We start from the raw sequence: 19,165 nt of genomic DNA on the forward strand, positions 1-19,165 counted from the left end.
GGGTTTGACCGTTTGTTGCCACCGTCATTAATGCGATCACATGGTGGTTACACCATTCTCTCATGTGGAGGAAGACTTTGTAATTTTTAGTTGTCATTCAACAAATAAATATATTCTTTGGTTAAACACTATTAAAATTTTCACATCCTCCCTGTGCCCCAGCTGATGACGCCCTGGAGAACAGAGTGCATGTTTGTATGAGAATTTAGGTAATAAATAGAATTATAGAACCTAACTTTATTTATCAAAGTAGTTTTTGACAAATTTAAAACGGAAGGGTACTTCGTGAATGTGCAAAAAAATCACTTTTTTTTTTTGGGTGTTTGGCAACCGAAGTTGGCAAAGCTCCTGTCCTTGGGGGTTACTGGGATCAAAAGCAACCGGAAGCAAGTATGACGTAATTGCTGGCTGGTCGTCTGTCATGGATAAGTTACGTCTTTCATGTGATGATATTAATAGAAATAAGAAAACAGGTAAGAACTGAATGAAACTAAAATCAAATAGCACAGAAAATCTGTATTTGTACAAATGATTCAGTACTGTAGTGTACAAGTTTGGTTTTCACCAACTCTGCGGACAAAACAAACTGGAAAGTTTGTAATTTTCCCACTTGATTCTACCTTACGACGAAACTACATTCATAGTTTAATCACACGCCAATTTTTACACTAAACAATTCGTTATTGTGAAAAGTAGTATGTGTTACAACAGCATCACATACTTTAGAAAAAGTTCAATTTTGAAAGTTACACATTTTCTCCACATGCATAATGTTTTACACAATTTTTCGCTGTGTCATGAATATATTTTGCAAGAGATTTATTAATTCATTAACAAATTTGAAGTTAATTAATCTTATAAAGTTTATGGAAGTCATATTTTGCAGGTTCTTGCAATAATTTCCGATTATTGAAATTCAATTCACAGTGCTACGTACCTTTTGTTTGACAACCAGAACGTTGTCTTGAATAAAAAAAAAAGGTAAAGTGTACCCCTGTGCTTAGCACCACGCCATGGAGGTGTATAGGGAGTGTGTGGGTAACACCCCACACTTTCTTGATCCAGTCGTGAGTGGGGGTGATGTGATCAGCATCATGCCCCTGACCACCTTTACCCCCCAGGGTTAGGTTAGGTACCCATGTTATTCGACGCTGGGTGGGTGCCGGGGCCACTTCCAACGTTAGAAAAGTTCCCGGATTTGAACCGGCCAGGGATCGAACCCTGGACCTTTAGCATAGTAGTCAGACGCTTTACCGACTGAGCCACCTCGGCCAATGGTAATGTCTTGAATCTTACCTCTATTGCATGTAACATTAACATTATCGTTGGTCTGTAAGGGCTCTAGTTCTGGGTGTGTGGTTTTAATGTCGCTATTTATCAATAATTGTTTTGTCAGTAACCTCCCTCTAGCTGAGTTGTTTCCCACACAATTTTGGGTAACAGTTTGTTATATCGGAGACACATTAAAATCGGATATTTTGTGTTTCGCATGGTTCGTACTTACCAATTGTGTATTGCGGAACATAGTTCAAGGTGCCATTATGCTTTTTACATGAAAACAAACACAATTTTTCACATTCTGAGTGCTTTTTTTTTTATTCCTTTCTTTGCTTCCGGAACACACAATATGGCGGGCACATCTTGACTCACGTTGTGGGTATGCAGTGTTTCAACCTTCTTCACCAAAAAATACCTACTATCGTGTTTGTCACCGGTGGAAATTATACATTATGCACGGGTAATTGACGGATAGCCCCACGAACCATACACAGATAGCCCCACAAACCATTATGCACGGTAGCTGACCAATAGCCCCACGAATCATTTCCGATAAGGTTAGGTTTGGTTACGGTAGGCAAGCATAGAAAAAAAAAGGGGGGGGTGTTGAAACAGTGACAGGGGCTTACGTCATCAAATGTATGCAGCATCCAGTTGTCGGTCGTAGGGCAAGCAAATGAAAGCAATGGCAATTGTGGGTCGGTGAGATATTTCTCTTGAAAAATACATGATTTGCTAGTCAAATATATTCCATGATGAAAGAAAATACCTCGACGAATGTTGTAAACCTTGGAGAAACTCATAAGTAAGTAGTTTCGTGTGTAAAATTGAAGAAATGTGTCTCCGATGTATGAAACTGTTACCAAAATTTGAAGTTAATTCATCTTATAAAGTTTATGGAAGTCATATTTTGCAGGTACTTGCAATAATCTCCAATTATTGAAATGCACTACACAGTGCTACGTACCTTTTGTTTGACAACCAGAATGTTGTCAGGTAATGTCTTGAATCTTACCTCTATTGCAGGTAACATTAACAATGTTTTTAGTCTGCAAGGGCTCTAGTTCCAGGTGTGTGGTTTTAATGTCGCTATTTATCAATAATTGTTTTGTCAGTAACCTCCCTCTAGCTGAGTTGTTTTCCACACAATTTTGGGTAACAGTTCGTTATATCGGAGACACATTAAAATCGGATATTTTGTGTTTTGCATGGTTCGTACTTACCAATTGTGTATTGCGGAACATAGTTCAAGGTGCCATTATGCTTTTTACATGAAAACAAACACAATTTTTCACATTCTGAGTGCTTTTTTTTTTATTCCTTTCTTTGCTTCCATAACACACCATATGGCGGGCAGAGGATGATTAGTGTTGTAGGTATGCAGTGTTTCCAACCTTCTTCACCGAAAAATACCTATTATCGTGTTCGTCACGTGTGCAAATTGTACATTATGCAAAGTTAGCTGACGGATAGCCCCACGAACCATTTCCGATAAGGTTATGTTAGGCAAGCATAGTTAAAAAGAAGGGGGTTGGAAACACTGACAGGGGGTTACATCATCAAACGTATGCAGCATCCAGTTCACATAGCGAAAGCAATGGCACTTGTGCGTCAGTGAGATATTTCTCTTGGAAAATACATGATTTCCTGGTGAAATAACACTCACGTTGATGCACAAAATACTTAAGAGTGGCTCCCAAAAATACTTATTCTATAAAATCTGTTGTCGTAGAACTTCGGTCGAACATAATATCCGCAAGAAACTCAATCTAAGAATCCCCAAACATAAAACCACCACCTATAACAAGTCCATCATTGTTACAGGGATAAGGGAATGCCTGCCTGCACCATTGACTAACATAATTTGCAATCAAAGTTTTAAGAAACAACTAAGAATTGTCCCAACAACTACATTAACCTTCATATGTTAATAATTGCACCTGCACTTACACATCACACAATGCATACATAACACCCCCCCCCCCCCACACACACACAATTAACTACTGAAGACTTATTGCTTATCTTTTATACTTATCAATTCAATGTATCATTTTATTATTGTATTATCATAATCATGTGTTTTTTTAATGTTTTTATTCATTTATTGTATCTTTGACAAGGGTTGGTTGTAAGAACGGCCCACAAGGCCGAAACACGCCTGCTTAAATAAAGACTATTCTATTCTAATCCAATCTCATGTCCAGAATCTTGAACATTTTTTAAGAAACTGTCTCTGACACCATGCACAACCAAGGACATAATTTTTCTTGCATGACCCACGAAAGGTTAAAGGTATTACAGTTATTCTGTAACCTTCCTTTTCTTTGAAAATACATGTTGATTTGTTATTAAGGTACATTTAAATGAACCAACAAGTAAAATATGATAATTCTTTTTTTTTTTTTTTTTTTTTTTTTTCAGGATTCACAGTAGAATAACCATTATGTATTTAGGAAACAAGTGCCAAGACACAACAGAAAGATGTTTGTCATCCTTCGGAAAATTAATAGCTTTTCAAAGCGATATCCAGTCACAAGGGGAATGGCTGCATACAGTGTTCTGTGGTGTGGTGCCAATGCTACCCAGCAGAAACTTTTTGGAGAGAAAAAGGAGATAGATCTTATGCAAGTTGCAAGGTTTAGCTTTTTTGGTTGTTTTTGGGTTGCTCCCACTCTTTATACATGGGTGAAAATTGCCGGAAAATTGTGGCCAGCTGTAACATTCAAGACAGCTCTCTATAAGGTAAATTCAACATTAGGATATTTTGTAGAGGTAGTTATTTTCTGCTGTAAAATTTCAGTAATGAACTTTATTTTTGTGGGGTGTTTTTTGCCAGTGCATGCAATGTGAATGAAGTGATTTCCTTTCTCTGAAATGTTTGAAGTCAGTTGTAATGATGCACAATATTATAATAACATACATTTGCTAACACTTCTGAATGTTTCATGATTCACAAGTTTTATACAAGTATTAGCTAGTATTTTAGAATATTGAAAATTAAGCATTAGGGACATTATTTGAGGATTGGGGAGGGGGCTCAGAGTAATGCACCTGTAACAATTTTGGTTGTTCCTCCTAGGTTACGTTGGTTTGTTAAAATTTAACAAGAGTTACTGAATCTGCTAATTGTATTTTTATTATTATTTGCTTCACCAATTAACAAGAAATTGCTGCAACTTCTTGAATTATGCGAGGTTATGATAATCATAATGTTAATTAATTTGTGTAGTTTCCTTCATTTGATAATGTAGAAATACTAATTGTTGTAGGTTCACACCAAACTTTAGTTATATCTGTACCGTTGTTTATACCAGATTTGCTTTTGTAGAGAAATCGCTCTAAAGTGGCAAAAGTCACTTCATCATTAACTTTCTTGCACTGAGTAGCCATCACCCTGTGCAGCACTATGAACAAGGTGCTGCTATAGGGTCAATCCATATGAAGTGGTACAACATGGTTGCTTGACTATTTTTAAAAAAGTTTATTTTTTATGTGGTGTGAGCCTCATATGTTGGCAGTTCAGAACCACTGTTGTTTTATTTTTACTATCACCGATTTGAAGATGGCAGGCATTTTTTTATCATGGCGCACGTCATTTTCTCCATTCGTAAGCATCACCGGCAACTTTTTTATCTCAGCTCTGGTAAGTCCTACGACAATGAGACAAAATGTCTGATGTTAACACATTCGGGTCTGGCCTCATAATACAGCATTGTTACCTCTGGTCTGCGGTTTTTGGTTGTTTTTCAAAAAATCATAGAAAAAATATCTAATTTGTTTTTATTTACCACATATTTCTTAAATCTACGCAACTTCCTCTTTTCAATGAACAAAAATTTGTTAAATTTTATTTTCATTATCAGACGTTTTTTAATATTTTTTTCAGCAATGTTTTGTGATGAAGGAAAAAGTACAACATTGTAACAAATGTTAATATAGAGATATTTGAAGTTCGTAATCTGGAAATTTCAATAATTAACTACATAAACTATCAATACATCTTTTGAATCTTGCATAAGAATACTTCTTATGTGCACATAACAAAAAATAATTACAAATTACAAGTAATTATCTTTTGTATGAAAAAGTGGCTGCAGGACAGGACCAGACTATGTATCAGTTGGTTCTGCGTCATCTGTAAAATTTAAACAAATAAATAAGTACAGTAGAGCGTCGATTATCCGAACGTCGGTCAACCGAACGACCGCTTAACCGAACTGTGTACTCGCTCACTTTCAGATATCTGTAATGAAAAAAGTATGTTAATTTTGTGTACTGTGTGTATTGTTCATGCAAAATGCGTATGTAATATGTACATATTTTTGTTTAATAAACTGTACCACATACTACAGGGAGGTTATTTCAGTCGTTCACCGCCAGAGTGACGGCCGTTCCGCGGACTCTTCATGCAACAGGTCCCGGCAAATTGCGTTCAGGAAGTCCGTAACAGAAACCGCTTGTTTTGTAATGTTTCCACTTTTCACAATTACAGTTACAATTACAATTGAAATAAGCACGTACCTTGTCGCAAGGATGCTGGAAAAGGTGTCCTCCCAAATACAAATATTTCTGGCACCTTATTTCTGACATATAATCTTAGATTAGACATCGCTACTTTATCGTCAGTTGATAGAAATGGAAAACAGCATCCCGGCGCATAAAGCAAACCGAAAGCGTAAAATGATATTTAAAAGTAATAATAATGATGATCACTAACCTCCTGTGTTATAAGAGATGTTGAAAATGACCTCCTTCAACAGCAATACAACACGTTTCTTAGGTTCAAGAGATCCTGTCTCTCGTAATTCCCTGACCACTTTTCTGCAAGAATTCGTTTTCACGTAATTATCTTCCATAAAAACTCTCTGTTCAAGAGTATATTTGTTTAACAGCATAAGTAATGAATGAATAACAATTAACACACAATAAAGCACTGGCAATGAGTAGCACATTACAATAACATAGTACAAACAACACGCGTACTGATAAACGCAAACAGAAGTGAACATGAACGTACACTGACTACGTCTGGTAGCCGACAGTGTTGCTAACCATTTTTCGGCAATGTCCCAACAGACGTAGTCAAAATGTCCCTACAACTGACCAAATGTCCCTACGCCAAGTAAAGTGACTAAAAAAAACAACACCTCATGAGCATGCAAAACAGAAGATACAAACACACATTTACTTACCAAATCTTTCTGCTCGGTGCTTCCACAATTAATGAAGGAGCGAATTTACAATACAGGACCCCTCCCCGATTTTTGTAATATTTGGCATACTCACTAATTGAGGTCTCCTAATCACGAATTTGAAGTTAAAATTTGGGGGGTCACATGTAGAAATTGCAAAATAAGTTAAATTGAGTGGTCCGCGATCGGCACGATTGCTTATTATTTACGGGAAGATTTTGTGTTTCCAATACTTAAAAAACGAAATATACATTCCTGATATTACTACGACCCCAAATTTTAACTATGTTTGCCTATCCTAACCCAACCTAACCGTACCTGAATGGTTCGTGGGGCTATCCGTCAATGGTTTGTTGGGCTACCCGTGCATGTTTTTTCGAGCCCAAATTTTAACTATGGTTGCCTTGCCTAACCTAACTTAACCTAATCTTACCGAGAATGGTCAGTGGGGCTATTCCTGAATGGTTTTGCGGTAATTGTGATTACGAACCGATAAAAAATCTTATTTTCGTAGCACTTTAACGGCAAACGTTCATCATCGAAGACGCCATTTTCGTATCCTGCAATTTTATGATTGATGTACTGTTGCCAAATTTACCTGTAATCAAATCAGTTCTTCTACATCGTGATTGTGGCTGTCACATGTAAGGACGTTCTTTGGGCAATATACTGAAATCCATAAGTTTATTAATTAGCCCACAGCCATCCTCCTGCACACTCGACCTAACAATCTGTACAACATTAACAACTTTTTTACTGTTCTCTTCCGTCATTATTACACAATTCATGCTCTCCAAGTATGAAATCAACAGTGTGGCAACGCTGTAGAAAGCGTAACTAATTGCAAACGTCAATTGTTCATATCAACAAATATGGCTACCATACTTGTATATGGAGAATCATTGCGAGAATTGAAAAGCTTATTTTACAACTTCTACACGTTAATGAACAATTTTTTCACCTCATCCCAACATGTTAACTTGAGATAAATCATCACGACTAATTATTTCGTGAGTATAAGACGTAGCATAGAAATTACAGAAGGGTCCAGTATTGTAAATTCTTGCCTTAATGAATAATAGGGGTGTGCGGTACAGTTTTTTTTGGGTCGGGACGGGATCGGGACGGTAATTTTTTTTAAATCCCGACATTCGGGACTGAAATATTTGCAATTTCCCGACCAAGTCAGAAAATTTTCGGGACGGGAAATGTTCGAAATTTCACGAAGCACTGGAAATCTAAGTCATTTTCACTTTAAGTGATTGTTTTTGCATTTCTAGAATAAAAATTTACAATTTTCGATAAGTTCCAAAAACTTACAATGCAGAAAACGTCGACAATTAACGACTTTTTAAAGTGACCATTCGGTATTTCCCGACTGTTCGGGATCCCGAAAAGTCGGGAAGTCATTTCCCGAAGTCGGGATTGGGACGGTAATTTTTTTTCCTGATCCCGGTCCTGACTTTTCGGGATCCCCTAATGAATAACGTTGAGTCGTTTACTGTTGATTATGTTATTTGAAGTCATACATGTTGCTGCTGTGAAGAGATAGATGTTGGTTGGTGATATATGCTGTATTTCCTGCAGTCTTTAACAATTTTGGTCCCATTTTATTTCCCTTTTTTTGTTTTTGTATCACTTAACATTGAAAATATTCTTTCCGTTTCCACGTTAGAATGCGGCAATGTTAGCACTATTTTCGCGAGAGTGGAAATGTTTTCAAAAAAGAACTTGCCTTGAAAGTTTTTGGTAACCGATAACATGTTCCAAAATTCTGATGGAGATTTGTTAGTTACTTCTTTTTTGTCCTCCTCGCTAAAGTATCCAGATAAACTAATACATAAAATGTCATTTTCCAAGATTGAAAAAAGTACCTACGATTTCCCGCATTTGGCAAAATCTGTCCCTACGTCCCTACGTGGGCGAAATTTAGTGAAAATTCCCTATGCGTAGGGACATGTCCCTACGGTTGGCATCACTGCCGACACGTGCAGTATCAAGCGCCCTCTCGCGGCTGACAACTCCCCCAACCCCCGATAAGGTGCCGGCGCTGTCGCGACAACTGAGGATAAAGTAGCGATGTCTAATCTTAGATTAGATGTCAGAAATAAGGTTCCAGAAATATTTATATTTGGGAGGGCACCTTTTCCAGCATCCTTGCGACAAGTTACGTGCTTATTTCAATTGTAATTGTAACTGTAATTGTGAAAAGTGGAAACATTAGAAAACAAGCGGTTTCTGTTACGGACTTCCTGAACGCAATTTGCCGGGACCTGTTGCATGAAGAGTCCGCGGAACGGCCGTCACTCTGGCGGTGAACGACTGAAATAACCTCCCTGTATATATTCCTACTAAAGTTGCCTTTGTACGTTACTTTGTAATACATACTTAAAGAGATGCCTGTTTTTATGAATAAATTTACTGTACAGTACTTCTTTTTGGCAAATAAACATGTACAGTTCGATTATCCGAACAAACCAGTTTTCCGAACACCCATGTCTCCCAATTACTTCGGATAATCGACGCTCTACTGTAAACTAAATAAATAAAATAAATTTTCATTTTACATACACTATACAAAATAATAAATGGAAAAACTAAAAATACATCAGTGCATGTAGGAGAATCAAGCAAGAGGCAAGATAAATAGACCCAAAAAAAATTACCTCTTCTCACTTCATACATAAAATACTAGAGTTTGCAACACTGTTTATATTGTCGACAATAATTATTACAAATATAACCTACCTTCCAAATCTTCAAATTCATCTGCATCATCAAAATCTTTGCTAACTTCAAACTCTGAGGCGGAATCCTCTATGCAGTCTGGATCTAACGATGCCATTCTAAACAATGCACAATACATCAACCTGACAACAATCAGTCACAGGTGCGAGATAAAAATAGCACATGAGTCACCTAGTGGTCGGAATTTCAACAGAGGGGCTTGAATGAACACGCGCATGAGACGAAGTACGAGTATAGCCCGTCGTTCAATCAGCAAAGCGATTGCATACTGCAGGATGGGCTATGCCCGTCGTTCGTCCACATTGACTTTAAGTGCACTGCGGGCTATGCCCGTCGTGAGACCCCAATGTGTTAAGCACATTATAGGCTACAATTATATTTGTGTGTAATTTTCTAAATATTATTCCTTCATAATAAATTTTTAGGTCAAAATTGTGTATTTTAATCGCTCAAAATGACATTTTTGGACATTTGTTTTAGGGGGAAGGCAGTTTGTTTAACATTTGAATTTTTTTGTGCAAGTAACTGTGTACCAATAGTGTGTGTCAAAATTATTTGAAGCTTGAGATTTTAATCCTTTTTTTCTACAGGGTCATAAACATATACTTTTTGTTAAAGAAATCCAAGTTCAGGGTTAAATATCTCTGGTTGGCAGTTGGTGCTTTGCCACATAAATCAAGACCTTTTTTTTTCAATACTGTTTGCGAGGGCGATCAAGATGTGGCCTGCTTGATATTTCAAAGCTTACGGTTTCTTGAATGTGATCAATCATGTTAAAAATCTGAAATTTGTACACAATGCTGTACTCCATGATAAGTAACTTCAGTAAAAAAATTGAGTTTGATATTCAGTTGCTTTAAGAGATACAAAACTCGTGAAAAATTCAATATTTTGCATTAAATATAGTATGCCTAATTTAATTTCTTATTAACATTTTGTGTTAAAATTCTGCAAACTGTATTTGGAATGTCAATCAACAACATTACAATCCTGAAATGGCTCTGCAATGAAGTATATATACGAGGGTGTGCTGAAAAGTAAAGCTTCCTATGTTTTTATTTTTTTTGTTACCTTGTAAACACATTTTGCATTTTGAGTAACCATACATTGCACTTATAAGACTTTCCCGCTTCTCCATTGAAGGTTTCAAACTTCTATCGCGAGGGAGTGCTGAACTATAGCAAGGAAAATGGCAGCATGTAACCATGCAATGTCGGTGGAGCACCTAAAGTAGCATGCTGTGATCTAGTTTCTAACCACAGAAAATGTGCTACAAATTGCCATTAATCTGAGACTGAAGGCATTTTATGGGAATGAATGCGTAGACATCAGTACTTTGCGATGTTGGGCTTTTCATGCTCATCCCAGCTGAACACGATTCTGATGACCTCCATCAGTTGCAGTACGCAGCCTTCCACTCCATTCTCTCACATACACTGAGAGTTCTTCAGATGGGGTTTACTAATATTAGACTTTCTTTCAAAACTAAAATTGAAATTGCATAGTGTATTTTATGCCTGAAAGGTGGAAACACAAGTAAGGTTGGCCTCTACTCTTGCAATCGAGCCAAGGTGAACAGAAAAAATAGGCTCGTCCTACTAATTACTTGAAGTTAACCTGAATAATTGAAATTGCTGTTAGTTTTCTCCACTGGACACGGTAATACAGAGCATTCGAAAAGTCTCCGCACTCAATGTTTGAGAATTTTTTGCTTATAATTTATTGAACTTGTCAATGCAATGAATACATACATTTGTTAACTATATCTTGAAATGCACAAAAAAATAATTTGTGAACTAAATGTGAGTAATACTGCAATCTCTGAGGTCTGAAACATACTGACAAGACTGCATACCACTTACCCCACATTGAAATAAACAAAAATAATATTGAAACTATGAAACAATCATCCATTGCGGTTTTACCTGGTGCCGATCATCGGGAATTATTCTTGTCCATTTCTCCACACATCTTTCATTTACTTACGAAAAATATGCTTCCAACATAGCGATTCGCTGTGTGTGCGTAAAGATAACACTCACTGAGACACGACCCAACGTGGCAAATGAACGCAACTGACATGTTTCCATCATGTCAATGGGCGATAACTTTTAAGATAACCTGCCGACTTCTGGCACGGAAATTCCGTGCTTTGGTTCCGCACGTTTCCATGTAGTGGGCGTTACACCATTCTGTTGCCACATTTCCCCACATCTATGTGGGCTTGGCGATGTGCTGAAAAGGCATTGTTGACAAACTGTAATTGTATGTCTCACATCGAGGACTGTAACAGCGGCACTGCTCTAAATATAACATAAACTTGTTCTTCAATGTCATACCACTCTCTCCTGGCAGGCTTGCCAACTCAACGAGATGAATGCCTTAGTAGCTTTTTTTTTTTAAGTATGAGTGCGGGGACTTTTCGAACACACTGTATGTCCCAAGAAATTTTGGTATTGGTCCCTTTGCAACTCTATGCATTTCTGTGCACTCAAACTAGCTTTATGCAAAATTTTACTGTTGTTTAACTGGACCATCTTTACATGTGACATACTGTATTTGTAAACTGCATGTTATTTCTAGAGCTGTCACTCCGAAGTAGGATACTACGTATATGCTTCAGCATGTGAACTTATTTAATATTCTATGTAAATTTTTATTTTTGTTTTCATGTACAGGCACTTACTGACCAGGTTACATATGGACCATTTGCTATTACAACTTTCTATTTTGGCATGACTTTATTGGAAGGTAAGGGCCTTGAAGAAGCCAAAACTGAAGTTAGGGCGAAGTTCCTTTCAACTTGGATGGTGAGTATAGAGTTTCGGAAATCTGGTTAGATTTTAGATGTTTCTGTGATAAGCAAGGAAGAATAATTTGCCCTTGAAGGAGACAGATCAGGTGGTATCATTGGGTCAGCCTTTATTCCATGAAGTTAGATTTCCTACTGATTGCCTTTTGACTGCTGGACTAGGTACCGGACTAGAAATTCTTGCTCTCTGACTTGGCGTGATGCAGAGAGCAGCCAATCAGAACTTACTTCAGTCATGCTCTCGTGTATCTACAGCATAATTGGTGACTAGAAACAGAATGTATCACCAGGAACACTGTAAAGAGCAGGAAATAAAGGCCGAATTACACGAAACTGGATTTCCAGTATTAATGCCCTAGTTGGTGCTGGACTGGCTACCCATTTGCTAGTTTTCGCCTCACACGATACTAGTTACTGTACTTGTCGATAGATTTTTGTTACCATAAAACATTGTGCAGAGGAGATAATCTGTAAATATGGACAAGCAATTTGAAGAATGTTGTAGGAGAATTACTGGTTTGTGCTTTTATTAAAAATTAAAAAAGAAAAGTATGGACTAGAAATTGGCTCGAAAAAAATATGGTAACCAATGCATCCCGAACAAGCTTATTAATGAACTCGGGTATGCATATTCATACATGAGATTCATAGGATTCATTCACAAAAAAAAAAAAAAATCACTTGTAATAATAAAAGATTTTTTTATTTTTCGGCTAATCGTATTTGTCACGTACACTTCTCAATGCTTTGCATACATACCTAAATATTAATGAACTGAACACGAATGCACTGCACGTCATCTCTTTACTTTCCTTTTTTTATCGAGAAACTAACAAAAACAGCCAACACACTGAAACCATAGACAAAAAGCTCTCCTTTGCAAATTCACAGATTATCTTCACATGGCCAAACTTGGCTCTGATTGGAAATTCCACAGGATCCAGCTGAGGAAAGCTAGTACCAATTAGAACTTGGCCTTTTTCTTCAAAACCAGTCAAGCAGGCAGCCATCACTTCCGGTCAGGTAGCCAGTTCAGTCCCAACTAACTGGATATCCAGTTCCATGTGATTCAGCATTAAGTTTCAAATGGATATGGAAAAGAATAATACCATTAGCAGTGTATGTCTACAGAGAAAAAATCTTATCTCAAATTTTATTAATCACCATACCATGCCACAGTATGTTGCATTTGAATTATCAGAGAAGTACGATGGGTATTCTGTCCGTAGAAGACTTGTTTTTGTAATGAATAAAAACCTAATGATAATACCCCTTTGCTACTTTCGGTTTTAAGAAAACATATATTTGAATTTTATTCCCTAATACGAACTAGTCAAATAAACTTGATAGAACCAGAATCAAAACAACAAAGTCACATTTACTTGAAAAGCCATGAATGTAGTTCATAATGTAGAGGACAGTTATCATATAAATTGCATAATTAGAAATATGATATGAATTGAGCTCACAAACAAACAAGTGCTGTGAACAGGATCAGTGTGAAACCCAAACTAGTATCGTAGTAAAAATTTCCTGCCTAGTCCAGTGACTAGACCTGACTTTGTAATAGGAATTCTAGCTCAGTGGAAAACCTGCTCATTTCTCAAGTTTTGGGAACAGACACTCCATATTGTGTGAATAAAAAAGCTGAGAGTATCAACTTCCTCAGTGGCTAGCCGACATCCGTGGCAGGACGTGCTAGAAAACCAAGGGTCCCGGAATCGAATCCCAGCCTGGCCATGGGTGTTGTGAGTGTGTGTTCATCAATTTCATCATATCATCACTCACCCTCATTATCGTAATTATGCAGAAAGTGGCAGAAAAGCAACGATAAATAACATTTTTTTAAAAGAAATTCCTCTGTTACCAGGCACGTATCTAGAAATATATTTTGGGGGACCAAATGTTCCACAAATAATAATACTAGTAATAATGTTTAAATTAAATTATAATAATACTAAAATTAAATTAAATATTAATTAAAAATGTAAGTTAATGTCAAATAGATCCAGAATTGAATATTTATTGAATAATACAAAAAAAAAAGGATGTTCCTGATTAATATTGGTATGTTCTTCAAAGCAGCATGATCCCAATATAATATTTGCCTTCCAAGTTCATAGGAAATAAATAACCATCAATTCTAGTACAACAAATGGTAAGAAGTACATTTTCATTATTTTATTTTAATACTTGGTAAGTCTTTCAGGGTGGGGGAGGGGGGTCTGGGACCCCTGGACCCTCTGGACCCTCTCCCTAAATACATTCTTGTCGGTGACTACCTGCTCGAGTGGTGAGCATCAATATAAAACTGGGCATTCTAAGAAATTGAGAAGTTGCTACGTTAGGATCCTTCATATAAAAATAGAGTTCTATATGCTCATTTTTATTAAATGAACCTATTATTCTCCTTATTCTTCCAGTCTTATGTAGTGAAGTACTAGTCTTTTTCGTAGTGCAGAAGAAGCTGCATGTATATTGCATACATTCGGGATGGAACAAAATATACTTGGTATCACCTGATGTAGGTATCTCTCTTTATTGGCAAAATTTCCAATACCTTTACCGATCTAATATTTCTAAATCTAGCCTTTAACTTTGTACAGTTGTGCTATTTTTTTTTGTTATGTTTGTGAATATAAAGCTACAAATTATATATTGTGGTTTCATAGTAGGTTTGTTACGTAAAGCAAAACCTATTAATAAGGGCGCCTGCAGGATTTTTTCTCAGGGGAGACAGGATCATTGAAACTTTTTAAAATTATTATTTTTTTTATTACTACTACTAGTTTTTTGTAAGTTACATTCATTTGTAATTTCCATATTCTGTATATCTATATAAAATTTGCATAACTGTATACTGACAAAAAGCTGTTTTTTATAGTTTGTAAAATAGTCTGAAAGCTTAAATGAAACTCTACTTCAAATAATAATAGTTGCTGTAACGTATGGCCTGTAAGTCACATAAAACAACAGTTTTTGTTATAAAATATTGCTCCAATTTCACCATTCGAATTACATTACCCTGCGGGTGCCCTTGCCTATTAACATTACATGGCTACATGCATTAATTAACTACATACATGTGTAAATGAACATTTTTCAATTTTATGTTTTATGTTGGATTGGTAAAATATTGATATCAGTAATTTCAGGGATGTGCCGAAGCCGATTACAGATGTATGAAAATCGGCCGAAATTGACACATCGGCATCGGTATCGGAATCGGCAAAAATCCGATATTTAAACCGGTACAGATTATACTAGAATTTTACCTTCTAAGAAGTTTTATATTCTAGTTGTGTAAGATTTATTGAAAATTTGGTTATGATTCGTCATTATTGTCATTACCTTCTAAGAAGTTTTATATTCTAGTTGTGTAAGATTTATTGAAAATTTGGTTATGATTCGTCATTATTGTCATTATTGTAATAAAATTATTGCAAACTCATTCAGAGGATCAACCTAACTATAAATCGGAAATAAAACAGTACATTGCTGAACCAGGATCTGCTGTTGTATTGGAAATTCAAAAATGAATATTCAAACCTGAAGCAAGTCCTGAGAAAATACTTGAGCATACCTGCTGCATCAGTATTCAGTGATTGAGTGTTCAGTGTTGCTGAACAGATTTGAGATAAGAGAAGAAGTAGGTTACTTCCTGAAGTGCTTCCAAATCTCGTGTTTCTGAAGTTGAATCTTGCAGAACAGGAATTCATTTTGCATTTCAAACAACTGCTTGTGTACTAATGTTTAATCTCTTGAGAATCCATGTTCTTCTTAAAGGTTCACATAACATTTTGTAGATGCAAATGTTCATTCACATCTCTTGAGAATATATATATGTATATACACATGATATGCAATAGAAATGTACATAGCAAATTTATTTTTGTCATGGTGAAAATAACATCCCATTTCTGTATAATAACCTTATGTATCGGAATCGGTTAAATATCGGCATCGGTAAATTTTCAGCTTCGTCACATCCCTAAGTAATTTATTTATTATACATACATATAAATTACTGAAATCAATATCCTGATGCCAAATTATCCAATATGTAAGCTCACCGGACAAAAAATTAGTCACCCCCTGGAGACATCACTCTAATACCGAGTAACACCACCTCTGGCCCTGATAACCACCTCGATTCGTCGAGGTAAGGAGTCCACAAGGTTCTGCAGGTATTCCACATCCAGTTGACACTACTCGCTGATCAGAAGATTACGTAAGGCCTCCAAATTGCCGGGATGCTGATTTCGGCGTTTCACCTGCTGTTCCAAATAGTCCCACAAATGTTACTATGGGGTTAAGATCATGTTATTTAGCAGGCATGGGGAGGTACGATGGGGTGCCTGAGTGTTAATCAAACCACTCACATACGCATGCTGCCCTGTGAACACGGCAGTTGTCATCTTGGTCCGCAGCGTGCTCATCATGAAAATGTTGACTGAAGGGAAACACCTGATCACCGAGAATGTTCAAATAAACATACTGGTTCATGTTTAAGGTCACCTGAATGAGTAGGCCCAGTGAATAGTAAGAAAAACACCCCCAAATCACAGAACCACCCCCTGCCTCAACTACGCCTTCCACACACTGAGGATGAAATGCCTCATTTGACTGTCGGTGCACTCGATGGCTTGGGCAAAATCGCGATTCATCAGACCACATTACACACCTCAGTCTGTCACTGTCCAAGTTCAGTGTTGTCTGGCCCATGTCGCTGTGAGCAAAGCCCTCTTCCGAGACCCGACTCCATATCTCCATGGCATGAAGTTCTTGTTGCAATATTCGCTCGGAAATTGGTTGGGATGGACCTTCATTCACTGACTGCAACAATTCCTGTCTGCTTTGAAACAGATTGTCATTCACAAGACGTCACACTCGTCTCCGATCCCTCTGGGTTAGGATCTTTTTCCGACCACAGTTCTCATGCCATGTTTCATTGCCACCAGTGGGACACCATTCCTTGTACACACGTTAGACAGTTCGTGTCGATACACCAACAAATCTGGCAACTTCATTCATTGTGTGACCATGGAGAAGCCCAAACACGATAGCCCTTTTTGCTACTCCGACACATCCCTGGCTTGGCCCATCTTGACACACTATTCCCGTACTGGATGTCTTCCGCACTCAATTTTACTGCTATAGTCACACAGCACTGATCCAGACATAATACACCACACCACTCCTCTGCAACGAATATCCAAAATGCAGATTTAAAAATTACCCAGTATCCACAGTAAATGTTATGCAGATTTCACTATCCCTAAGATGTATGTGTGTGTTTTTATGGGATTATTTTTCAGTCTGTTGTTGCTTGCAGTTTCACTCAATGTATTTTTTGTTCCAGACTGGTTGGTGTGTATGGCCCATCGTCCAGTTCGTCAACTTCTCAATGGTGCCCGAAAGGAACAGAGTTCTAGTTGTATCACTCTGTAGTGTTCTATGGACTACATTCTTATCATACATGAAACATCTTGAAGCAGAGATGTTTTTAAAGAAAAATCAAGCTCTTGCCACCTGAAATTCGTAGTATTTATTCACTTGTGAATTTTTAATACATGATTTGTTTAGCTATTTTTTAAACTTTATTGGTAGAATTTACCTGAATGTTGTTTATAAGCTGTTATAATTTCAAAGTATTTAAGAAAAGCTTATATTTATTTGCAATCTGAATGTTTTGTAGTTGCACTCAATTTAGTAATGTTTTTGAATGATGTGTTGGTATTGCTGCCTTATCCAATTGTTTTATGTTGTAGTGCAAGAAAAGCCTAGGTTTACTGTGTTTGTGATATTTCCCAGGTTTTAATATTACTTTTGGATCACACTAGTTTCGAACATTAATGTGATATCTTAAAAAGGTAGTTAATTTGTGATTCTGAGATACTCACTGATTTTAATTGTAATTGTCCTTGCCATTATCAATTAGAATTAGAAATAATTCATAATACCTGTATTCCATAATTTATTTTTATTGTAATTATTTAGCCTTCAGTCTGACAGTGCAATATTTTAAAAAATAGCGTATGTATTATTTTTGACATCAAAGATTTGTATTTTCATATTAAGGGTTAAGGAAAAGATAATTCATTGTTATTGTATGCAATTTTGAAAATCAGCATCACACACTGATTGTTATGAAAACACTAGCTGGCTAGTGGAAGTTTGTTTCAACCTAGTCTGTCACCCTCTGTTGGGAAAAATCCCCCTACCCTGCACTGAAATTCTTGGACACTGATGCACACCTACTGTCTTCTAGGGCCTTTGGTCTAGATTTTAGTACCAAGTATCAAACTTCTCAGGTTAGGCACAGGGGTAACTTAAGTCAGGCCCTGTGTATTCATTGATGTGTTTTTTTTTAAAACTTTTATACTTGAAATTCAAGGTTAAGAATATTTTCCTCTTTGCAATCTGTTTGTGAAGTGCCAAGTCTGGTTTACATCAGAATAAACCCACAGGTAACAGCAAAATGTAAAGAATTGAAAAGTTATTTCAATAAAGTAACAACTTTGTTAAATATGTTAAACCAACAGCTTTACCGTCGAGTATATATTGCAGAGGACATTTTTTTCTGTAGTGAAGAGGTAACAAGAGGAGAGGGTATCAGTGCAAGAGATGAGGGGGTGGAGAATTTGGGGCAAAGGGTGCTACAGGTTTATTCATATCCCTGTTAAGGAACCCTGTTACCATTCAGGCCTGCTGGAACAGGCCAATGTTGTCACATTGGATTAGCAGAGCTAAATCGCACTTAAAAGGGGGGATACTATTTCTCTGAAGCAACTAGAGCTAGGTTGGATTTAACTACAACTGAGACCGGTTAGGTAATAAACGAAAACATAGTTTCTTGGTGCGATCCGTGATTTGAAAAAACCTTGCTTCAAAAAACTAAGTTTGCAACAGTAGTATGTACAGCTGGACTTCCTTTCCACAATTTGACTGTCGCTGGAGGAGTGGAATTCTATCCCCGCACAAAGTGATCCGCTAAATGTGTGGTTATTCTTTTTCCCCTTTCCACCTCAATTGCAAAGAAAAGAGATGAATTGACAAGGCTCAGTCACTATTCATTGTGTTTTTGCGGTAACTGTCTCATGAGTGGTAGTTCTTTCTAGGACTGTTTGTG

The 19,165-nt window shown here is 36.9% G+C and overlaps 1 protein-coding gene across 1 annotated transcript; it reads left to right on the plus strand.

The window, feature by feature from the left end:
• The first annotated feature begins 377 nt into the window (after positions 1–377).
• LOC145990028 (mpv17-like protein) lies at positions 378–18,654 on the plus strand. Its single transcript, XM_083125692.1, has 4 exons — positions 378–473; positions 3,703–4,023; positions 11,900–12,031; positions 17,396–18,654. Exons 2-4 carry the CDS (start codon positions 3,763–3,765, stop codon positions 17,567–17,569), a joined length of 567 nt encoding a protein of 188 aa, XP_082981818.1. The 5' UTR covers positions 378–473; positions 3,703–3,762; the 3' UTR covers positions 17,570–18,654.
• Positions 18,655–19,165: the final 511 nt, after the last annotated feature.

This window comes from Lepisma saccharinum, chromosome 1, assembly GCF_977018435.1.
Source record: "Lepisma saccharinum chromosome 1, izLepSacc3.1, whole genome shotgun sequence".
In the NCBI taxonomy this organism is placed as follows: domain Eukaryota; kingdom Metazoa; phylum Arthropoda; class Insecta; order Zygentoma; family Lepismatidae; genus Lepisma; species Lepisma saccharinum.